The following is a 23,141-nucleotide window of genomic DNA, read 5'->3' on the forward strand; positions in this document are numbered from 1 at the left end:
ACCGAGGCTCTCTCCCGGTCTTGGGATAGCTGCCACCTCCAGTCCACTGGCGCGTGTGTTTGCAAGAGTCTGCTCTCCCGTGAATCTCCAATAAATTCCCAGTCCTCTTGCCCGCCTCTTAACTCTGGCAAAGTCACAGGAAACCCTGTTGTCTTAGAAATCAAAAACCCATCCTCACATACCCCGATCCTCAAAAAATATACTTGAGGCTGAACAGAAAAGATTCTTTTGTGTTCTTATCACTCCCACATCCCCAACATACAAACACACTAGAGGGTAGTCAAAAGTCCAGGGCCCCAGACCCCAGCTCCTTCAGACCCAGGTTTCTTGGCCCCCATCAATCTCCGCCCTGGGACCTAGGAGTCCGGATCCCCCATCCCTCTCCTCTCCCAGGGTTGCAAGCATCTGAATCCTGAAGTTCCTACCAGGCCCAAGCTAGACTTCACCTTTGCCAAAGCAAAAATCCTCCAAACTGTCACGGTCGGATCCCCCTTCCCTGTGTCCGGCGCCCGGGCCCGCCCCCCCCCCGGTCCCTCCCACTTTTCCCAAACAAAGCTCCCGGGCAACTTTCTCCCTCGCAGCGCCCCGCCCGCCCGCGGCTCCCCAGCCCCAGGCCGGGAGGTAGGAAGGCGCCGGCGGGAGTCGGGGATCCAGCTTTGGGGTGTGTGAGTTGGGGTGGGAAACTACGTGTTGTGAGTTGAGGTGTTTGTGGGATCGTCTCTGAATTGCTTGCCGCCCTCTTTTTGCCCGGGGGCCCGAGTTTGCGCTTGTGACCGAGTCTTAGTGAGGTGTTGGAACTTTCGCCGGAGTTGGGGTGTCTGTTGATGGGTCTGAGTTTGGGATTGTGCGCTCGGGAGTGGGTGAGGGCTGGGGACTTTGGCGGCTGTGTCCGGAGGGTATGAGCGTATGCGGCGGTGCGGGTTTGAAGTGAGAAAGGATCCTGTACGTGTTTCTAACCGAACTGGTTTCTGTGTGTCATTTGTGGACGCCTGGTCCTCCTAATGGAGAAAGGAGGCCTCCGGGGTGGCATAGGGCGGGCTGCAGTGCTTTCTGGATCTTCAGTCTTGCCTTTTCGGAAGTTTGGGGCCTGGGGCGGGAAATTAGTGGGGACCTTTCTTACCCGGCTCCTCCGTCCCTTTGTCTGGCCACATGGGGAGAGCTGGGCTGGGATTTTGGCCTACGGGGGTCCTGAACGCCTCAGCGCCACTGGGCTCGGCCTGGGGTCTTTGTCTGTCTCGGCCTGGGCTCCAGGGTCCGAGGGAGGAGGGGGATGGGAGCCTGGACTCTGGGGTCCTGGGAAAGCTGTGGAAGACGTGGAGCCGCCTGGGAGGCGGGATCTGACTGTATTGGAAAAAGTTTTCCCCTGTTCCTGGCCTCCGGAAAGTCACTGGGAGCTTGAGTTGGATCCGAGCCCACGGCGCAGGGGGAGGGGAGGGAAGGGGCGGAGCCGAGGGCCAGAGGGGAGGTGCCCTTGCCGGCCAGCCCCTCCCCAGATGGGGGTTGTGGGAAACTGGGGGAGGGGACGCCTGGGCCCTTTGTTCTGGCTCTCCTGATGGCAGGACGCCCCTGCCCCCCAGTCTGTGGTTCTGTGGGTCTTTCCTGGTCTGGGCTTGAGTTTTTGCACTGAGTCTCTGTCCCTTCTCTCTCTGGGTCTCTCTCCCCTTCTCTCTGGGTCTCTGTCCCCCTCTTTCTCTGGGTCTCTCTGCCTCCCCTCTCTGGGTGTCTGTCCCCCCCCCCCCCCCTGGATCTCTGTTTCCCCCTCTCTGGAAGTCTGTCTCGTGCTCCCTGGATCTCTGTCCCCCTCTCTCTGGACGCCCCCCCCTTCAGTCTTACTAGGGCCAGGGCCCCTCCTCCTTCTTTTCTAGCAGCTGCTGTTCACATCCTAGCACCTGTTCTTGGGGTGGGACTGAGAAGATCTCATCCACAACCCCCTTCCCTGCAACTAGGCCCCGACTCCAGTCTTCTTTAAGCCAGTAATCCATACCCAAAGGTTTGGCCCTCATGCGCCGTAGGCATTACTCTGGGGTCTTCAAGACTTCACCACAACCCAGCTCCCCTGGAAACACAGAGGACACTGTTACCCTCAGCTGCCCCAGAAAATCCAGCCCCCTCCTGCAGGACTTAGGAGCCCCAGCCCCCACCCAGCCTCCTGCTTCCCTCAGACCCAGAAATCTGGGCCCCCTCGCTCTCTCCTCCCTCAGACCCAGCAATCTGAACTCCCAGCCCTCACTGCCCTGAAGTCTCTCTGGGGGGTGGCTGGGTGGGGGGTGGGGAACCTTGCTGAGCTCTATGTTCCTCCAGGCCCAGATGGGGGAACCCCGGGCTGGGGCCCCCCTGGACGATGGCAGTGGCTGGACAGGAAGTGAGGAAGGAAGTGAGGAGGGCACCGGCGGCAGCGAGGGGGCTGGGGGCGATGGGGGTCCGGACGCAGAAGGTGTGTGGAGTCCAGACATCGAGCAGAGCTTCCAGGAGGCCCTGGCCATCTACCCACCATGCGGCCGGCGGAAAATCATCCTGTCTGATGAAGGCAAGATGTATGGTGAGTCCGCCCCTCTCTTCTGCCCCGGCCCCCACTGATTAAGACTCAGGTAGGAGCTGTCATTGCTATTTGCACAGATGAGAAAACTGAGGCACAGGAGGGTTAAGTGGTTTGCCTAAGGTCACAGCAGTGGTGGAGCTGGGATTTGAACCCAGGCAGTCAGGCCCCAAAGCCTGAGGGGGTGGTAACTCCTCTCCCGAAGAGCTGCAATGATCTGCAGCCCACCTTGCTTGCAGACCTCCGGCAACTGTTGCTTCTCTCTTCTCCCCTGGTGTCCTGTGTGTTGGGAAGTCCCATGAAGGTCTAACTCTGTCCCGTCTTTGACTCTTCAGGTCGGAATGAGCTGATTGCCCGCTACATCAAGCTGAGAACAGGGAAGACCCGAACTCGCAAACAGGTCTCAGGACTGACTTGTGGGCCTCTCTCTGGGGCGGGCTTGTCTTTGCCGGGGGGGGGGGGGGGCATCCTTGGGTGGGCGGCTTCAGGTTCAAGGAGGATCTGGTTCAGGTGCTTTCGTCTGTCTCGTTGGCACCTCTATGAGTATTCTCTACTGTGCCTGTTTTGGTCTGGATCTCTTAGCAGCTGTGTTAGAACCAGAGACTAAGGTAGAGAGGCCGAAAAGATCCAGAAAGAAGATGAGGAAGGGAAAGGAGGCCCGGATTTGCTGGGTCTGGGGAAGATCAGTAGCACTGGTGAGAAGAGACCAGCCTCTGTGGACACGTCTGTGTTAGCATGTGCCGGAAATAGCTAGTATGTTCTGTGCGTTCATCATCTTTCATGTTCTGGGAGCTCTGGGGGCCACCTGGAGGGTGGGAAGGGGGAGGGGATTCAAGGGGCAAGTGGCCATGGCCTGAGTCTGCTTCTCTGTCGCTCCCCCCAGGTCTCTAGTCACATCCAAGTTCTGGCTCGAAGGAAATCAAGGGAAATCCAGTCCAAGCTCAAGGTAGGGACCGAGGCAGACACCCAGAGAGAGGGGGCAGAGACCATGAGAGTGGGGGACAGAGGATCAGAGAGAGGGACACAGAGACCCAGGGAGAAGGAGACAGAGACCCAGTGAGAGAGGGGAGACAGAGACCCAGAGAAGAGGTCAACAGCAATGCAGAGAAAGGGGGACAGAGAGGCCCAGAGTGGGTAACAGAGAACCAGAGATGGGGACAGTCACACGGAGACGTAGACAGAATGAGGAAGTAGAGATCCCAGGTGGGGGGTGAGTGGCCCAGGAAGTGGGGTGGATAGAGGTCCTGGGTGAGGAAGAGATTCGTAGAGAGAGGGGGACAGAGATTTAGCTCAAGACAGGCAAGAAGGACAGGGTGTCAGGCCTCTCCTCTGGCCACTGCTGTCATCCCCCTCCCGTCATCCCCCTCCCTCCCTCTCCTCTCCTCTCCTCCTCCTGGTGTCCTCTCTTTCCCCTCATGTGCTATGAGGACCTCTTCTTCATCTCTTTCTGGTTCATCTTCCCATTTTTTAGTCCCCATGTGGCCTGCCTGTCATTTCCGTGTCCAGAAATCTTTGTTTTGTTTGGAAATTTTCACATCCTTTTTCTTCATCTGCTGGATTTCCGGTTCCCTCTTGGCCCGAGACCCTCGTTTTCTTCTCCTCTGGGTGTAGGGTCTTTTCTGCCTCTTCCTTTGGATTTGGGGACCATCACTTCCTGTTCCTTTTTTTTTTTTGTACCCAGAAGCCTCCATCTGCTTTCTCTCCAGGTCCAAAAAACCTTCACTTCTGGTCTTTTCTGGACCTCATGGTCCCATCTCTGTCCTGTCTGGGCTAGGAAATGTTCACTACCTATTCCCTCTGGGTCTGAAATTCTCACTTCCTGTTGTCGGCATATCCGGAAACCTTCACTTCCAGCTCTTTTTTGACCTAGAAACCCTTATACTGTGTACTGTCTTTTATGCTGGGTATAAGAACCCCTTTTTCCCTCTAGGCCTGGGCCCCTCTACTTCCTGTTCCATATTCATCCTTGCTCCCCCTTCCTCCCATTTTTCAGCTCAGGGTGGTGGAACTGTAGGGGTAGGGAGAGCAGGAAGGTGAGAATCCAGGCCTCACTTCCTAAGTCATGTTTTCTTTCTTCCTTTGGCACCCTCCCCCACCCCCACGGGCAGGCCTTGAATGTGGTAAGTCCCCCTGCCCATCCTCCCACCCGCTGCTTTACCCCAGCATTCCTGAGGGGGCCAGGAGGGGCAGGGGGCTGTAGGAAGAAGGATTTGTGCCCTCCCCCAATCCTTTGCCTTGACCCCCCAGCTCCGCATCTCCCCATGCTTGCCCTCCCTGGCATTTACCCACCCCTGCTGTGTCGACTGGGTTTCCCCATTAACATGGACCTCAACTTCTCCTCCAGGACCAGGTTTCCAAGGACAAGGCTTTCCAGACCATGGCCACCATGTCCTCAGCCCAGCTCATCTCAGCACCTTCCCTGCAGGCCAAACTGGGCCCTGCTGGTCCTCAGGTGGCTGAGGGATTGTGGGGCTCAGAACTGGAAAGGGGGGGCTCTGGTTTTGACGGGGCACTGACTGACTGACTGACCCCTGCCCCCCCTTCTCTGTGTCTTTTCCAGGCTTCTGAGCTTTTCCAGTTTTGGTCAGGGGGCTCTGGTCCCCCCTGGAATGTTCCAGAGTGAGTACTTTCTGTTTTGGCTCAGCACCCCCACTCCCCCCATTCTGTCTACATAGACCTTTCTTACCCTGCTTCTGCACCCAGCTCTCTGGATTTGAATCCCAGAGAGGAGGCTGGGGTGAGGGTCTGGAGTGGAGGACATGGCCTGACCTGGGATACTGGGGGGGAAGGGGGGCAGGGAAGCGAGAGTCCGGAGGAGGGGCCTCACGGACTGAGAAGGAGTGGGGAGGCAGGGACAGTGCCCAGGGTCAGGTGGTGACTGGGGTCGGTGGCAGTCCGGAGATGGGTGACCTGGGGGAGGAGCAGGTTTGGGGAAGAAAGGAACTCAGCGTGGGACTGGATGAATGTGCAGGGCTGGGAGGACGTCCGTGGGGATAATGGCATCCCAGTGAGATTGGCTAGGCCCCAGAGGCTCATGGGAAGGTGTGTTCTCCTCCCGCAGAGGTGTTCTTGGGCCTGAGGGGAGAGCAGGTGTCTTCTCTCAGAGTCAAAAGGAAGGAAATGGGTCCCCGAGGTACATGGGAACGTCCATTTTAGCCCTGAGAGAGCCCTGAGAGAGCCCTGAGGGTGACAGAATGTGTTTGTTGCCTGGAAGAATAGAAACAAGCCCCAGAGACTCATGGGAAGGGCAGTTTTCAGCCCAGAGAGGAGCCAGTGGATCCAGGCGGGGTGTTGGGAGGGCAATGTGGCAGCAGGGCTGTGAGGAGTGGTGTTGAGGGTGTTGCCAGAGAAGGAGGGAAGTGACATGCTGTGGGATCCAGGCTCCAGGGAGAGAAGAAATTTCCCTGGTGAGGTGCTAGGACCCAGGAAAGGGTCAGAACAAGTCCCCTGGGCAGAAGGAACTGCAGGTTTGCAGGGAGGGGGCTGAGCTGGAAGGAGGGGTGGGTCAGTGGCACTGGGGTCCACCTTTAGGGGAGCTGATAGTCAAATGGGGGAGATGGATGTTAATTAAATCATCACCTGCCTAAACACAAAACTGAAGAGTATGTGATGTGCTGTGAAGAACTGCACCAGGTTCTGGGTTGAGGGAGAGAGTTCTGGGGGTTTCTGTGAGGAGGTAACCTTGAAGGCAGAGTAGGACTTGGCCAGGCGAAGAATGGGGTTTGGGAATATTTTAGGCAGTGAAAACAGCATGTGCCAAGGCGCTGAGGTAGGAAGATTTGGTGAGCTTCAGGAAATGAGAGAAGGTATTCAGCCACTGGCCAGTCAGTCGAATGTTTATTGAGCACCTATTAAGTGCCCGGTAGTCTCATTAGATTGGGACACAGCATTAAACAAGTTAGACAGGATCCCTTCCTTCATGGAGCTTCCATATTTGGAGCGGGGAGGAGACCGACAATAAACATGTAAACAAATAAACACTCACACAAAAGGAATAAATGTGGGAAATAAAACAAGGTGTATGTGCCCTATTTAGACAGTGATCAAGAAAGGCCTCTCTGAGGAGGTGGTGTTTGGCCAGCAGCCCTGATGACAAGAGATTAAGTCAGTGGGTAGGGTACTGGAGTTTAGATTTCAGAATTGGGATGCCGAGTACTAGGGCAAGGCCCCTGGGAGTGGAGGTCTGAAGGTCCCTGGAGTTTGTGTCTTTCTGATTCTGGTCTTTTGACTCTTTTTGTTTTTTTTAATATTTTTAATTTTCATTTTTTAAAAGATTTTATTTATTTATTTTTAAATATTTTATTTTGTTTTAGCTTATTTTTATTTATTTATTTATTTGAGAGAGAGAGAGAGAGAGAGAATCTCAGGCAGACTCCCGCTGAGCAGGGAGCCCAATGCAGGGCTCCATCCTGTGACCCATGAAATCACGACCTGAGCCGAAATCAAGAATCAGACGCTTAACTTACTGAGCCACCCAGGCACCCCTTAAGATTTTATTTTATTATTATTATTTTTTTAAGATTTAATTTTTTAGAATTTTTAAAAAAGATTTTATTGGGGCGCCCCAAGATTTTATTTTTAGTAATCTCTACACCGTACATGGGGCTCGAACCCACAAACCTGAGATCCAGAGTCTCGTGCTGTATGGACTGAGCCAGCCAGGTGCCCCTGGTCTTTTGACTCTTGACCTCTTCCGGACCTCTGACCCCAAGTGTTTTCTCCGTGGCCTCTGATCTTTCGGTCTCAATCATCCCCTCGGCTACCCATAGGTAATTGGCCTCTAGAGCTGTGCTGTCCGATACCTCAGTCACTAGCCACGTACAGTTACTGAATTTTAAGTCGATTAAAATTAAAAATTCAGGGGCGCCTGGGTGGCTCAGTCGTTAAGCATCTGCCTTCAGCTCAGGTCATGATCCCGGGGTCTTGGGATCGAGCCCCCATCGGGCTCCCTGCTCAGCGGGAAGCCTGCTTCTCCCTCTCCCACTCCCCCTGCTTGTGTTCCCTCTCTCGCTGTCAAATAAATAAATAAAATCTTTAAAAAAAAGATGAAAAATTCAGTCCCTTAGGCACTCTAGTCACATTTGTGCTCAGTAGTCACGTGTCATATGCTCAGTAGCAACATGTGGCCGGTGGCTACCACACTGGACAGTGCAGGTATGGAACATGTCCATCATGGCGGGAAGTTGCATTGGACAGAATCTAAATTGGACATTTAGATTTTGTTGTGCTGCTTCCCCACCCCGAACTTCGGATCGATGTCCCATCTCCTGACCCTTGGTCATTTTCTCCTACCCTCCTGACCCTTCATCCTCCTCTTTCCCCACGTTGCCTATTCTTTTGTGTTTTTTTCCCCACCTCCTGAGATCCTGTTTCTCTTCTCTTTCTGCCATTTTGTGAGAGGCACCAAAATATCATCAACAAGACCCCAGGCTTCGTAGTTGGGACTAACTTGGATTTGAGCCCAGGCTCCCCTGTGCCCCAGCTTTGTGACTATATGTGCCTCAGTTTCCTCCTACGCAAAATGGGAAGAGCAGTAATTGCACCTAACCTCCCAGGCTGTGAGGATTCAGTGAACTTTTGCACAATACGTGCTAGCTAGCAAAGGGTCTGGCTTGTGGTGGCCCCTGGTAAACCTTAGCTGGTACAGTTACCTTTCTACCTTGCTGACCCCCAGCTTCCTTTCTCCCTCAGTGTGAAGCCATTCTCGCAGACACCGTTCTCCTTGTCACTGACCCCCCCATCTACTGACCTCCCAGGTAAGAGTCTACTCTGTATCTTCCTTGTCTCCCCTCTCTCCTCAACCCCAACTGCCTTTCCTTCACCTTCCACTGATCAGGGCACACATTTCTACAGAGGTCCAGATCTGAGGCAAGGCTTGTAGGGGGTATGGAAAGATGAGTGATAGAATTTGTAGTGGTTAAGATCATGGCCTCTGAATTCAGACACACTGGGTTTGTGTTCTGCCACGTGCTAGCCTAGAGGACACTGGGAAGGTCCATATGAAGATTCTTTCAGATGCAAGTGGCAGAAACTGAAATCAAGCTCAATGATTTGCTTAAATCAAGCTAAAAAAAAGGAATTTATTGGTTTAGGTAGCTGATATTTCAGGGGTGACTTGACGGCTTCAGGCACAGCTGGATCCAGGGGCTCAAATGGTAGTGTCAGCTTTGCTTGGTTCTGCTTTCCCCTGTGGTGTGTGGTGGCTTCATTCCCACCTGGCAGCAAAGATGGCTTCCAGAAGTCCATGCTGATGTGGTCCTAAGAACTCATACTGGTGAAAGAGAACTCTCAGGTTCCACAGATTCACCAATTCGTAATGCTTTTGGCTGCAAATAACAGAATGCCCAAATTAATAGTGCCTTAAATAATAAAGGCTTTAATGATTTCACGTAACAAAAAGTCTGGAGGTGGGGTGCTCTTATGCTGACTCAGCAGCTCAGCAATATCAGGACTGGCATCTCTATAGGTCCCTTGGCCTCTTTCTTATCGTCCCAAGATGGCTGTTGTGATTCCAGGCATCATGTCTCAAGCAGGACTTGGCCAGGGCCAAAAGCTTTCTCCTCCCAAAGTTCTGTCTTTTTCATTCAGGAAGAAACTCCTTCTCAGAAGCCCCTCAGCAGATTTCCCCTAACGTCTCATTGGCCAGGACTGTGTCACATGGCCATCTCTAGTTGCAAGGGAGGCTGGGAAAGTGAGTATTTAGCTTTTTTAGCTTCTAAGCGGAGGTAGGCAAGAGAGAAGAGTGCTTGATGTATTTAATACATGTTAGCCATTTTTATTGTTCTTTTTTTCCTCTCTCTAGGGTACGAGCCCCCCCAAGCCCTGTCACCCCCTGCCCTGCCCCCACCTGCCCCATCACCCCCAGCCTGGCAGGCTCGGGCCCTGGGCACTGCCCGGTTGCAGCTGGTGGAGTTCTCAGCCTTTGTGGAACCGCCCGATGCCGTTGATTCTGTGAGTGCAATTTTAGAATAGTCACTGGCCGGGAGCGGGGGCAGGGGGTTGGAATGTAGAGGGTGATAGGAAGGGAAAGGATAAACCAGTGGTTCTCAAACTTTAGCATGTATCAAAATAACATGGAGGGCTTGTTGAAACATAGATTGCTGGGCCCCACCTTCAGATTCTGATTCAGTAGGTCTGGTGTGGGGCTTGAGAATTTGCATTTCTAACATTCTCCCAGGCGATGTTGATGCTGCTGGCCTGGGGACCACACTTTGAGAACTGCTAGCATGGAGGAACTGGATGGTCGTGGGGTCACGGTTGGGAAGGTCAGAGAAACTCTCCAGGTCATTGCTTGTTCATTCAGCAAATATTTTTGAGGGCCTACCGTGTGCCAGGCTTTGTGGTGGAGACTGGGAACCTGGAAAACAGATCTTGTTTCTAGACTTGAGCTTTTCCTGGGCCTGGACGGAGACAGATGCCATATTAGTCATGGTGGGCTGACTGTTAGCAGAAATAACCTTAACCTTCAGGGAATGAACATGACACCAGTTTCTCACTCATGTAACATTTCAGTGTAGCTGTTCAGTTAGGAGCTTTACACACAGTGATTCGGAGAATTCAGGCTCCTTCCATTTTGTGGTTCTGACGTTTTCTAGGGCTTCAGAATCTGCTGCTGGATTCCCTGCATCTGGCCAGCAGATGGTGGAAGGGAGAGACTCAAGAATTGTGCAGGAGTTTTTACGGGGGTCTGTCTTGGAAGTGACAACTATCAGGTTCTGCTCACATCCCATTGGCCAGAATTTAGTCATGTGGCCACACCTCACTGCAAAAGAGTCTGGGAAGTGTAGTTTAGTTGTGTGAAAAGGAATGGGGGGGGTTTCTGAACACCTAGCAGTCTCTGCCACAGCCACATAAACACCAATTGCTGTGTATGGTGGTCCTATAAAACCCAAGTTGAAACCCTCTCATCTCACTTGGAGCAAAGGTAAAGTCCTTTCAGTTTCCCACAAGGCTCTGCATGATCTGACCCCAATTCCTGCTCTGCCCTCACCTCCTGCCCTTATATGCTTGCCCACTCTGCTCTGGTCACACTGGCCTCCATGCTCTTTCTCAAACACACCAGGCCCACTCCTGCCTCAGGGCCTTTGCACCTGCTGTTCTTGCCACCTGGAATATGTTTTCCCCAGATACCACCACTGTCTCTCTCCATTCATTCAGGCCTTTGCTTATCTTCTCAGATTGGATTCCCCAGACCACTTTATGGAAAATACCAGCTGCCATCATGCTCAACCGCTTTACTATTCTTTATTGGGAATTTTTTTCATAGCATTCGTCACTCTGAAATTTATTTTTTTTTATTTTTTTATTTTTTTTTAAAGATTTTATTTATTTATTTGAGAGAGAGAATGAGATAGAGAGAGCATGAGAGGGGGGACGGTCAGAGGGAGAAGCAGACTCCTCGCTGAGCAGGGAGCCCAATGCGGGACTCGATCCCAGGACTCCAGGATCATGACCTGAGCCGAAGGCAGTTGCTTAACCAACTGAGCCACCCAGGCGCCCTCTGAAATTTATTTTATCCATGGGTTGATTTTTAAAATTTTCTGTCTTTGCTAGTAGACTCCATGAGGCCAGGGACTTTGTCTTGTAGCCCTAGGACCCAGAATAGTGCCTGCACACAGTAGGTCTCTCAATAGATGTCTATTGAACGATGAGTATGTGCTGGGATAGGGGAAGCTCAAGTTTTCGTGGGTGTACAGAGCAGTCATTCTTTTTTTTTTTTTTTTTTTTTTTAAGATTTACTTATTTATTTGTCAGAGAGCACAAGCAGGGGTGTGGGCAGAGGGAAGGGCAGGCTCCTCGCTGAGCAAGGAGCCCAAAGCAGGACTCGATCCAAGGACCCTGGGATCATGACCTGAGCCGAAGGCAGATGCTTAACCGAGTGAGCCACCCAGGCGTCCCCAGAGGAGTCATTCTGCCTGGGAAGTTAGTGAAGACTTCCCTGAAATGACAACATTTGAGTTGGGCTTTGAGGGTTATGTAGGAGTTTGCCACGTGCAGAACTTTATGTGCCAGGTACAGAGATGAAAACAGCATGAATTTTTCAGGGAAACAAATAGTCAAATAAGGTGTGGGAGCTGGTGAGGCTGCAGGTGGGCAGGTGCCAGTTCAGGAGAAGCTGGCATTGCCAAGCTGGGGGATCTAGACTTTCTCCTGAGGGTGATGGGGAACTATAGAAAAGAGAGGTCCCATCTGATTGTGATCAAGTGAGGCTTCAAGGAAGAGGCAGATTTGCATAGACTTGGGCATTGGAGGATGGAGGGAGGATTTCTAATGACAGAGAAAATGGGAAAGGTATGAGGATTTCTGAATATGGACAAGAAGTGGTAAGAATGGGGACAGATAGGGAGTCTTGATGTGGGCCATGTGGATTCCATCCATCCATCCATCCATCCATCCATCGATTGAACATTTGGGAGCACCTATTCAGTATAGGGCCAGGTTGAGGGGGTGTGGGTTTTGTCCTGGGTGCTCTGGGGAGCCACAGGAGGATTGTGAGCAGGGGAGGTCCGCGGTCAGCTCTGGGGGTGTGTGAGGGATGACCTGGAGAGTGGAGATTGGAGGCTGGGAGGCCAGGGAGGAGGCTGGGGAGAGGGTGGAGAGGACAGGGCTGTGGGGATGGAGAGCAGGGGACAGGACTTGGGGACTGAGGTGCTGTGGGGCAGAAGGGAATGGCGACAGTGCTTGGGAGTCAGGCCCAGTGTCTGGGTGGACAGTGTGAAACAGCTAGTGGGAGCTGGGGCAGTGAGCACCCGGGGTCCAGCCTATATCCCACTCCTCACCCACGGCCCACCCTTCTCAGTACCAGAGGCACCTGTTCGTACACATCAGCCAGCACTGTCCGAGCCCTGGAGCGCCCCCCCTCGAGAGTGTGGACGTCCGGCAGATCTATGACAAATTCCCTGAGAAAAAGGGTGGCCTTCGGGAGCTGTACGATCGCGGGCCCCCTCACGCCTTCTTCCTGGTCAAGTTCTGGGTGAGTTCTGCCACCAAAACAAAGTGCCCACAAATCACGTGGTCTCCCATCTAAGGCCTCTGGCTCTAAGGGAGACAAGCTCAGAGTGTCAGCCCGCTTTGTAACAAGGAACACCGAGGAGTTTTACCCCCAGGGCGGGATGGATAGGACTTGGACCTCCCCAGATCACACTAGACTTTGTCACAACCAGTTGCGTGACTGATGTGGCCTTGGGGATTGGCTTGCAACCCTTCAGACTTCCCTGCGCCCCACCCGGCCACGTGAAGCCTTGTTGCTAAGGGATGGCTCCCGTCCCTTAGCAAATAGAGGCACAGAGTTTGGTTTCTGAAGAGAGCACAGTGCCACCAGGCCCTGTTGCTAGAGAATGTCTGGCCTTAAAAAAGTGACTGAAGGACCTGGGAGGGACTTTGTGAAAGCATTTATTTATTAAACAATCATTTATTGAGCACTTCCTGTATACCAGCTCTATGCCAAGTGCTATGTATATAATTGTGAACAAGAGGGTCCATCTCGGGTCTTTCTTAGGCCCATTCGGTTTGGTGTCCACTACAGTGGCTGATGCTGTAGGGATCCAGTAAATGTTATGAATGTTCAGGGGGGTGTTAACGCTTGTTAACCAGAGCTGTGGCATGATCTAGTGTCTAAGAAGGAAGCCTGCTGAGGGCTTGAAGTTTACTGGCTCAGCTGGGCTTGTAGCAACCATGGTTATAAGTTGTTCTAGTGTGTGGGGGCCCAAGATGGCCCTGCGGATGTGCCGCTGAGATCTTAGGCATCGTTGGGACTTAAGACAGGCCTCACCAGGTCTGTCTGGAGAACGACTCCTAGAAAGCCCAGCCTCTGAAGGGATGCAGGGGTGTGGCTGGGGAGGCTGGGAGTGGCCATTGCCAGGGTGATGCATGGCGTCAGGCCTCTGAGGAGATTTAACGATCTCAGAGAGTGACCTGGTCGAGTTAGCAACTAAAGTTAGGAAGAGAGAGAGGTAGGCTTCCCGAAAAGGTGACCAAGGGGCTCAGACCGCAAGTGTGATGAGGTCTTAGGCTTTGTTAGGTCCCACTTGGCCTAATGGACTGTCTGCCCACTTGGCCACTGGGGTCTTAGAAGGATCTGACCTCCAAGGATTGGCTGAAAGGGCTGGGGAGAATGTTCTGGAGAGGAGTCAGGTTTCCCCAGGCCCCTGCAGGCCCCTTTGCTAGGGAGTAGCCACTTGCCTTAGCAACCAGGGTCCTGAAGGCCTGGGGGAGGGGGGCGGAGTCTCTGGTTGCTAGGGAGTAAACTGCCTTCTTAGTAACCAGGGCCTTGGAAGGGGCTGAACTCCTGAGGTGGGGGCTTCAGGAGAAGAAAGGTGGGTGGGGGGGGGGGGGGGGGGGGGGGGGCTGTTACTGGGGAGAGAGGGTCAGGACCATTTTAGGGAGCCAGCGTTCTCCAGTACCAATAGAAGGGTGGGTGTTTTCCAGAAACAGGCCCGTGGAGACATGGGGCTTTGAATACAGAGGAGGAGAGGTAGGCAACTGCGGGGCTATGGGGGAAACCAGGCCATGGGGCAGAGTTCCCACTTGAGAAGCGTCCCTACCATTTATAAGGAACCTACCTGTGCGTCCCTATCCTCCAGGCGGACTTGAACTGGGGCCCAAGTGGCGAGGAGGTAGGGACTGGTGGCAGCAGCGGTGGCTTCTACGGAGTGAGCAGCCAGTACGAGAGCCTGGAGCACATGACCCTCACCTGCTCCTCCAAGGTCTGCTCCTTTGGCAAGCAGGTGGTGGAGAAGGTGGAGGTGAGGCTGGAGGGGTGGAGCTCCGGGCAGGTGAGCGCCCAGCCACCTGCCACTTTGGGGGTGCAGACTAAAGGGACCAAAGCCACAACAGCCCCTGCACTTGGGTGTCTGTGTGGTGGGGTGGGGAGTATCCTGTCCTCTTTGGGGATTTCATTAATACATGGGCTTAGAGCTGATATTGTGTTCCCAAGTCACATGTAGGGATTATTTTGAGGGTTCAAAGCTAATGTGTGGTACAGAGATTTACAGTCACTAAGATTCAGAAGGTTCTTATGGATATGGAGGAATCTGCAGGGCAAGAAGGTTTAGGGGTCACACTTAGGGATTGCTGAGGGCCTGAGGGGTCTTGAACTCAGAAGTCAGAGTTCGGAGACCTAGTGGAGGGGGGTCTTTGGAGGGTGTGAGGGTATCTGAGGGCCTGGGGGTCAGAGCAGTTCAGAGGTCTTGGAGGAGGGTTCAGAGCACAGTTTTGAGAGGCTGGAGGGCTTCCTGGTTTGCAGGCTCAGGGATCCCAAGTTGGATACCCATGGGTCCAGGTCCCACGGATGGGGCGATGGGGGAAGGATGGCAGTGGGGACTGGGCGTGGCATCGGGGATGCACACAGTGCCTGGGGTGACCCCTGTCTCTCGGTCACTGTCCTCCCCACTCTGCGCCCCCATCCCGGTTCAGACGGAGCGTGCCCAGCTGGAGGATGGGAGGTTTGTGTACCGCCTGCTGCGCTCACCCATGTGTGAGTACCTGGTGAATTTCTTGCACAAACTGCGACAGCTGCCTGAGCGCTATATGATGAACAGCGTCCTGGAGAACTTCACCATCCTCCAGGTGAGGCATGGGGGCTGGGCCGAGCAGGGCAGCTGATGTGTGGAGTGCCCACAACAGCCCCTCAGCCTGGGGACCCTTTCACCTGGGGGACTGACACGGGGGAGTCCACAGCTGAGCCTTTGCTTAGGGGACCCCTTTACCCAGGAAACTGATGTGGTGGGGACTCTACAGCACTCTCATTTAGGGGGATCCCCCTCTCACTGGGGAAACTGACTTGGAGGACATCCCATGGCAGATCCTCAGTTTAGGGGACCCCCCCTTCACAGGGAACCTGACCTTAGCCCAGGGAACATGATATGGTGGGATCCCCTTTAACTTTGGTTAACTTCATAGATTTTATTTGAGAGAGAGAGCTGAAGGGAGAGGGAAAGGGAGAGAGAATCTGAAGTAGACTCCGCACTGAGCACAGAGCCCAATGTGGGGCTTGATCTCATGACCATGAGATCATGACCTGAGCCGAAACCAAGAGTTGGACGCTTAACTGACTGAGTCACCCAGGCGCCCCTACTTTGGTTAACTTTGATATGCCATCTGATGTGAGGCCCCTCACTGCCAACGCTCAGATGGGGAAGCGGACATGTCAGGCATCCCCTCTACCCAGGGAATGTGATATGGTGGGGACCTCTTTCCTAGGTATCCCATGGTACCTCGGGGAGGACACAGTGGTCCTTGCTCTTCCTTTTTTGCATAAACCCTTTCTCTTGGCCTCCTTGGCAGGTGGTGACAAACAGAGACACCCAGGAGCTGCTGCTCTGCACCGCCTACGTCTTTGAGGTCTCCACGAGTGAGCGGGGGGCCCAGCACCACATTTATCGCCTGGTCAGGGACTGAAAGGGGGCCCCAAAAGTGGCTCACCCCCCCGGAATACCCTCCTCCCAGGAAGTACCTCCAGCTTTCTTCATGCTCATTTGGGGAGGGGGCTGCTCCGTGTTAGAGGACCTTAAAAGCTGGGTGGTGAGTTGAAAAGATGGATCCTGATACCGGGACCTCACAGTGGTAGCTGAAAGGACAGATCACTCCAGAGCATCAGGGACTGGGGACAGGAGTGAGACAGCCGCGAGGTACAGCACTGGTTTCTCAGTCTCTAACAGGTGCCCTCCCACAACTTGGTTCTGGATGTTTTGGATGGCCTTAGAAAGTATGCTGGTTTGTCTCTCTGTTTTTCAACACCCCCCCTTCCCAATCTGCCTCTCTTTACCACCCCCAACCCTGTGACCTTGAGATCAAATATTGAAGGTTAACCCTTTGTGCAGGAGCAGAGCCAGGTGGGCCCTGGAAATATTTTTTTTAATATAACAAGAGATATTTATAAGTGGGTATTAGGGTCGTGACTTTTTCTCAGCTGGGCAAGCTGTGGGGTGAGGCTTTTAAATTTCATCTTCTCTTCTCAATAAGACGTGGGCTATATACTGTGTTGCCTCCCCTCACCGGCAAAGTGTGTTGGTTTGTGTTTTGACAGAGGATAAAACTATTTTACCAAAACGCAGGGGATTTATTTGGGGTTTGGGCGAAAATAATCCTGTGGGAGGTGGTAAGCCGAAAGATGAGGCAAGGAAATGAGGTATCTTTGGGGGCAGGAAGCTGGTGGCCGGAAGCCCCAGGTCCCGCGGGAGAGGTGACAGCAGCTGGGCAGGCAGACATCTGGGTCCCCCGGGGAAATGAGGAGGTGGAGGACTCAATGGTTGGGACGAACTGGGGATTGAACAAATATTTACAGACCACAGGGAAGCCCCTAGGGCACTTGAAGGGGATGGGGCGGGGCTTTGGGAAGGGACGGGGCGGGGGGGTGCCTAGCGGTACCGAGCGAGCCGGTCGTAGACTTGATCCAGGTTTCTGCACAGGAATATCGAGAGCGTCATGAAGCTGAGCTATAGAGAAAGGAGACCTGGTCAGAGAGGTCCATGGGATGCCGGCTAGGAGGATTGGGGTCGGGATGGTGGGGGTTCCGAGGGAGAAAAAAGGGGTGGCGCCAGGGGAAGAAAATGAAGCGCGGAGATTTGGGTGGGATGGGATCATGGGAGCGGCGGCGAAGGGTGGGGCTAGAGGGGGAGCTCCGCCGGGATGGGAATTTGGGGGCTTGGGGTAAGTTACCAAAGATGCGGGGGGAGGAGGGAAGATGGAAAGAAGGGGAATAGGGTGGGGTAGGGCGTATCCAGCTGCGTCTAGCGCAGGTTTAGAGTCTGGGAAGGAGTGAGATCCGGAGCTAGCCCAGGGTACTTTATTCCGGAGGCTCATCGGTCTCCCTCTCTGCCTCGGCCGCTAATTCCACCTCGACCTCCACCTCCTCGCCCGCGCTCCCGGTCTCAGGTTGTTCCTCGTCTTGATCCCAAAGCGGCCAGGGCCCCAGGGCCATGGGCAGCTTGCCCTGTGGGGACTTGTCCCCCCAGTTGGGACAGGCATCCGCCATGCCCCAGCAACCCCACAGACCGCCGCTACGCCCGCTGCTGCTCAGTACACCACAGCGCCCGCCGCCGCCGTCAGCACTCGGGCCAGGCCCGGGGCTCGAATCACAGGCGCCCGGCACCTGCAGCTGGCGTTCCCGGCGGAGCGCGCAGCGCAGTAGTAACAGGCTCAGCCCCGCTACACTCACCTGCGGGGAAAGGGGAGGGGTATTGCGGCTAAGAGCAGGGGGCTGGAACGCCAAGGAGGACCAATGGGAACTTCGCGAGAGCGGGAGGGAACGCCTGCTTCCTGCGTGCAACCAATCAGGGCTCGCAGAGGGTGGGTCTCCCTCGTGCCAAGTGGAGGGGCAGGAGAGCCTGGATTGGCTGACGCTCTAGCACGCATGCACCTTTCCCAGAAAATGGGAGGACGCGCAGCTTGGGGCGGGGCCGTCTACGGACTGTACGGCCAATCGCGAGTGGGGACGGGTCCAAATTACCTCAAGTAGACCGACGCCCAGACAAATGCCCACTATGGAGATGAGGTTGTTGTGCAACCACTTTTGGAGGCTCCGCGCGCAGCCCTGGGAATGTGGGGAAAGGTTAAAAGTAGGGTTCTTTCTGGGATTCGCCCTCAAGCCCGTGCCCACTGTTCTCCTCAGCCCAGCCCTCACCCCTCCTTCAGGCACCGCCCCGCATCCCTAGTTAGTAGGGTTCTCTATAGTCTCTCCACTTCGCGCGGTCCCAGCCTCCTTTCAGTCAGGACTTTTAGGCCCCGCCCCTACGGACCACGCCCCTTCTAAGGGGCCCCACCCCTCCTGATGTACCGCTTTCTCGTAGCCCCACCCTGCAGACCCTTCCCAAGTCCTGCGGCTCCGCCTCCTGGGGAGCAAGCCCCTACCGCTGCCCTAATCCCTCACAGGGCCCTCCCCTTTCTAGCGGGCTCCAAACCGTCCCCACCTCGCTGTAGATATTGCTGTTTGCAGGAACCACGCAAAGGTCTGTACTGGGCCGGGGCCGCGCCAGTGGTCCGAGCCGGCTTAACTGGGTGAAGGAGAGCTTATCGAAGACTGCGGAGTCATTGGTCGCTGATGAATTATAGCAGGAGCAGGGCACGCGATGCACCTCCGACTCGTTGCTGATGAGGCTGGGGATATTGAACCAGTCCCGAGGAGAGTTCCAGCCGCAGCAGCGCAGCTGGAAGAGGGACAAGAGTCAGAGGGACGGGGACTGGAGGGATTCAAGATGATTTGGGGGTTCAGGGGACTGGGTGATGTGTATGAGGTCGTGTTGGGGAGCAGAGGGCTAAATGGTGCAGGGTGGGGGACGGCGGGCTAGGCTTGGGGACATTAGGGGAACATGGGGTTGGGAGAGATGAATCACGGGCCACCTGGGGCTGTGGGAGGAGCTGCAGAATCGCTCTGCGCACCGAAGATTGGGTGGGCAGTGCAATTCAGCCTCAGGTAGGGGACAGGTGGATGGGAGGGCAGGGCCATGTGAATGACCAGGGAATGGAGTCTCACGTGGGTCGGGTCCCGTGAGGGCCACAGTGACTAAGGATTAAGGGAGTGGGGTTACGCTAGGGCCTTGGGGCTGAGGGCGAAGTCTTGTCGGGGCAGAAAGCGGAGCCTCTCCAGGGTCTCTGGGAGCTGGGGGGAAAAGCCCACATTGGAGTCGGTTACGTTATCTTCTGGGGGCGGGGCCACGTTGGGCGGGCGGGGGGGGGGGGGGGGGGGGTAGGGTTACCTGGCGGTCCCGGAGCTGCGGGCCCCGGCTTCGTCAGAGTCCCTGAGCTAGAGGGAGGGATACGCGTCCGCGTGGGTGGGGGCCTCACGCACCTGGAACTGCACGTAGTCCCAACTCTCCTCCGCCACCGACTCCTCCGGACGCGAGCGGTAGTTTTGGATTGTCTCCATCACGATGTCCTTCACTCTCCGTTCCAGCTAAGAGGCGGAGAATGAGGCTGGATTCCCACCCGCTTCCCCACCCCCCTTTGCCCCTACCCAGTCCAGCCACTCCCGGGCTTTCTCAGTCCCAAGGGGTCCCGCGAGCGGCTTGAAGTCGGTCTCAATTTCTCACTGAATGGCTATGTCTCTGTTCCTCAAAATCTCTGCATGTTTCTATGGTCTGTCTTTCTGTTCCCCCGCTATCTCCCACGCTCTCTCATTAGGTCTCTGTCTCTCCTGTTTCTCCGCCTGTTTTCTGTCTACCTTTGGATCTGTATCTCTTACTATGTCTACCTCCGTCCGTGTCGTGATCTTCCTTTGACTCTCCTTGTCTCTGTCTTCCTGTGTGTCTGTCTCTGGGTCTCTGACTCTCACTGTCTTCCCCTGCCTGTCACTGTTTTTTCCCTTTGTCCATGTCAGCCCGTGTCTGCTTTTGTTTTCCCCCCTCCACCGCCCCATACATTTGGGGGGGGGGGAGTGTGGGGAGGGGAAGCCAAGCTCACCCGCATCCGCTGAGTGGAGATGAGGATTCCCAGGGTGATCTGCGTGGCAAACAGGAGCAGCAGTATCCCAAAATACTGGGGGGCAGAGTGGAGAGTTCAGACTGAGTCCCCTCCCAGGATGCAGAGCTGCCAGGGCTCTATTGGAGGGGGGATATGGGCAGGGCACTCACCAGGCCCAGGAGGCAGCGGAGCTCCTTCAGGGCCCCCACACAGCCCAGGAGGGCAAGGCCCATGGTGAGAATTCCCGAGGTGGCCAGGGCTTTGGACCAGATCTGCAGGGGCACGAAGGACAAGCCTGGGGGAGGTGAGAGGCAGTGACATTGGGCTCATGCACACAGCTCCAGGGAGCCCTACTCCCCACCCACACAGCCACTCAACTGGGGAGCATATTTTGGGGGGCCTCTTTCTCTGAGTGTCTGTCCCTGCCACATGTTGAGTCTCTGTTTCTCTCCTTCTGGGATTCTCTCTCTCCCTCTGTCTGGGACTCTGTCCTCTCTGAGTCTCTCTAGGTCTCTGTTTTCTCTCTAGATCTCTGTCCCCCTTTCTCCCTGGTCACGGTTTCTCCCTCTCGCTCTCAGTCTCTCCTCCTCCTTCTCCTCCTCACCCCCAATAGTTTCAGTCCCATCACTTGGTCTGTGGCATTGGATCAGTCACTAAAACCTCCCTGAGGGCTAGGGGAGGATGATATCTACTCCCTAGGATTATTTTAAGGGACACATGGGAGGCATGTGTTCAACGCAGTCCTCAATACAGGACAAACACTTATTAAATATGAACCATTAGGATCTCGACTATTAGTCCATTATTACTTTCCTACTATTATTAGTGTTCTATCTGCTCTTCTACTTCCTTGCTGTGTGACATCCAGTAAGTGACATCCCCTCTCTGAACCTCAAGAGAGGGGAAGGTTTGTGGGAGGATCTGATAAGCATCTGCATGAGCTATACCGCGTAGGAAGTGCCTGAGAAATGGCTATTACCATTTTTATTATCATTCGTATGCACAACTCATTCGCCAGAGGAAGACCCCAAGGCTAAGAGCAGTGGCAGGCTGTAAAGCAGAGCCTGGGACAGTGGAGATCCCAGGATGTCACACAGGGGAAGGCCAGGTCACACTTGCTCCAGGAGGCCCTCCCCAATGGCCCCGGCCCCCTCACCTACAAAGGACACGAAGCTGGTCTTGTCAATGAGTATCCAGATGCCAAAGCAGAAGATAAGGCTGCCTAGGACCTGGCGAGAGGAGATGGGAACATGGCGGTGGGCAAAGGCGGGGGTGGGGTGGGGTGGTAGTGGTGGTATATATCAGATCAGGTGGCTGCAGCAGGGGCGGGGGCCAGGGCCTGGGCTGGGCAGCCATGTGGCAACTCACGAAGAAGAAGAGGTTGAAAACGAAGAGGAGGTACTTGATGAGGCTGAGGCAGCTGTCCTGGGCCGACATCTTCGCCTAGAGGGGTGGGCAGCCGTGGGAGGGACAGAACAGAAGAGGTGCTGGCCCCGGAGGAGACAGGCAGAAAGAAAGACAGAGGCTGTGAGAGACAGAGAGGGAGAAAGGAAGAACACAGAGAAAGAGGAAGTCCCCAGGGTGGAGCCCCACCCCCTCCCTCTACAGGCGAGGTGGCTTTCTTTTCTGTCTCTGCCCACCCCCTGCCTCCCTCACCTGCCCCACTGGGACACACACCAGTACCTGAGGGGCCTTGGAATTTGTGGGCACCAAGGACACGCTGGGTAGTCCCTCCCAGGTCTCCATGGCTCCTTATGGGACTCCCATAGGGACTCCTGAGCTCCTTGTACCCCTTACTCTGGGCACCAGGACCCCAGGCCAACCCTGGACAGCAGCCGACCTCACAGACACTCTGACCTCACTGCCTGCTAAGCTCTGCCATCTCCGCACCCCTCTCTGTCCCCGCTTCCCAGCCCTCAGTCTCTCGTCCTCCCTTTCCTGGGTCTCTGTTCCCTTCTCTCTGGGTCTCTGTCCATCCCTGCCTGCCCCCCCGCCCCACGCATCTATCTCCTCCCTCTCTGGGTTTCTGGCCCCTTCTCTCTGCATGCCGGTCCTTTCTCTGCTTATTGCCCCCCCCCCCCCCCCCACACCTTGTCACGGCCCCTCTCTCAGAGTCTGCATCCTGTTCTTGGCAACAAGTGTAGACCGCGGTGCTCCCATATGCTGGGGCAGGGGTTGGGCACCTGAGGGAAGTGAAAGTGCTGCAGTGCCCCAAGTGGGAAGGTCCCTGGGAGTGAGGGGGGTGGCTGGGCTGTGCCAAAACACCCGGAGAGGAAGCTGAGCCTCAAGCAGTACTTCCTGCATCTGCACTGGGGCCCCAAGAAGGGGAGGCTGGGGAGGAGTCAGGATTGAACTGGGACCTTGGCAGTTAGATCTAGGTCTGAGTGCTTGGTTGTCTCCAGACCTGAGCCACACACCCAGCAGCCTCTGAAAGTCTCTCCTGTTGCCCCACAGCCCCCACTCTCATCAAGTCAGATTTCCATGTTTGGGGATGTTCCTATCATCCTGATATCCACCCAGGTCCTGGAAAACCAGTGCCCCTTAGAGACCCAGCACCTTCTCTTTCTGAGAGATCTCATCCACTGTTTTTTTTTTTTTAAGGCTCCAAATGCAATTTATTTTCTTATTAATGTCATCAAAAATCAATTCATATTAATAGTATTCTGATTTTTGGCTCTGGACTTCCTCTTTTTCTCTTTCCAATGTTATTGAGGAATAATTGACAATTATAATTTTATATATTTCAAGTGTACAACATGATTTTTTTTTAAAGATTTTCTTTATTTATTTGACAGAAAGGGAGAGAGAGAGAGCATGGGCAGGGGGAGGAGCAAGGAGAAAGGGAGAAGCAGGCTCCCTACTGAGCAGAGAGCCCGACTTGGGTCTTGATCCCAGAACCCTGGGATCATGACCTGAGCTGAAGGCAGATGCTTAATGGACTGAGCCACCCAGGTGCCCAACATAATGATTTGATATACATATACACTGTGGAATGATTACCAAGCTCAAGATAACATGTTCATCATCGCACATAGTTAACTTTTTCTTCTTTTGGTGGTGAGAACCCTTAATAGATATTCTCAGCAACTTTCTAGTACACAATACTGAATTATTAACTATAGTCACCATGCTGTACATTAGATCCTCAGAAATGTATTTTCATTTTTTTTTTTTTTAAGATTTTATTTATTTAGGGGCGCCTGGGTGG

General features: G+C 54.4%; 2 protein-coding genes across 4 annotated transcripts; one reads left to right on the top strand and one right to left on the bottom strand.

Annotated features, from left to right (window-relative positions):
- The first annotated feature begins 900 nt into the window (after nucleotides 1-900).
- Nucleotides 901-16,069, top strand: TEAD2 (TEA domain transcription factor 2). Its single transcript, XM_032388688.1, has 13 exons — nucleotides 901-942; nucleotides 2,302-2,539; nucleotides 2,872-2,936; nucleotides 3,420-3,482; nucleotides 4,645-4,656; nucleotides 4,881-4,988; nucleotides 5,097-5,155; nucleotides 8,228-8,292; nucleotides 9,339-9,487; nucleotides 12,336-12,509; nucleotides 14,119-14,280; nucleotides 14,951-15,103; nucleotides 15,821-16,069. Exons 1-13 carry the CDS (start codon nucleotides 907-909, stop codon nucleotides 15,932-15,934), a joined length of 1,398 nt encoding a protein of 465 aa, XP_032244579.1. The 5' UTR covers nucleotides 901-906; the 3' UTR covers nucleotides 15,935-16,069.
- Nucleotides 16,070-16,512: 443 nt separating this feature from the next.
- Nucleotides 16,513-22,112, bottom strand: CD37 (CD37 molecule). 3 transcript variants are annotated; one of them, XM_032388691.1, is made up of 10 exons: nucleotides 22,024-22,112; nucleotides 21,302-21,376; nucleotides 21,090-21,162; nucleotides 20,104-20,228; nucleotides 19,934-20,008; nucleotides 19,323-19,427; nucleotides 18,445-18,681; nucleotides 17,985-18,068; nucleotides 16,904-16,971; nucleotides 16,513-16,795 (listed from the first exon to the last, which is right to left on the bottom strand). In XM_032388691.1, exons 2-10 carry the CDS (start codon nucleotides 21,368-21,370, stop codon nucleotides 16,528-16,530), a joined length of 1,104 nt encoding a protein of 367 aa, XP_032244582.1. In that variant the 5' UTR covers nucleotides 21,371-21,376; nucleotides 22,024-22,112; the 3' UTR covers nucleotides 16,513-16,527. The 3 variants fall into 3 exon arrangements, with proteins under 3 accessions (XP_032244582.1, XP_032244581.1, XP_032244583.1); XM_032388690.1 differs by having other exon boundaries at nucleotides 21,302-21,420; nucleotides 22,024-22,108; XM_032388692.1 differs by lacking the exon at nucleotides 22,024-22,112 and adding an exon at nucleotides 21,617-21,954 and having other exon boundaries at nucleotides 16,575-16,971.
- Nucleotides 22,113-23,141: the final 1,029 nt, after the last annotated feature.

The sequence above is a fragment of the Phoca vitulina genome, unplaced genomic scaffold (assembly GCF_004348235.1).
Source record: "Phoca vitulina isolate PV1807 unplaced genomic scaffold, GSC_HSeal_1.0 scaffold52, whole genome shotgun sequence".
In the NCBI taxonomy this organism is placed as follows: Eukaryota; Metazoa; Chordata; class Mammalia; order Carnivora; family Phocidae; genus Phoca; species Phoca vitulina.

What these genes read in the sequence shown, in the direction of transcription:
- TEAD2 (XM_032388688.1), top strand. Translation starts at nt 907, where the DNA reads ATGCGGCGGTGCGGGTTTGAAGTGAGAAAGGATCCT. An exon ending in TGATGAAGGCAAGATGTATG is followed by an intron (nt 2,540 to 2,871) that starts GTGAGTCCGCCC and finishes TTGACTCTTCAG; the next exon opens with GTCGGAATGAGCTGATTGCC. An exon ending in CCCCCCTGGAATGTTCCAGA is followed by an intron (nt 5,156 to 8,227) that starts GTGAGTACTTTC and finishes TTTCTCCCTCAG; the next exon opens with TGTGAAGCCATTCTCGCAGA.
- CD37 (XM_032388691.1), bottom strand. Translation starts at nt 21,370, where the DNA reads ATGTCGGCCCAGGACAGCTGCCTCAGCCTCATCAAGTACCTCCTCTTC. An exon ending in TCCGCTGCCTCCTGGGCCTG is followed by an intron (nt 20,009 to 20,103) that starts GTGAGTGCCCTG and finishes TCTGCCCCCCAG; the next exon opens with TATTTTGGGATACTGCTGCT. An exon ending in TCTCCACTCAGCGGATGCGG is followed by an intron (nt 19,428 to 19,933) that starts GTGAGCTTGGCT and finishes TCCGCCTCTTAG; the next exon opens with CTGGAACGGAGAGTGAAGGA.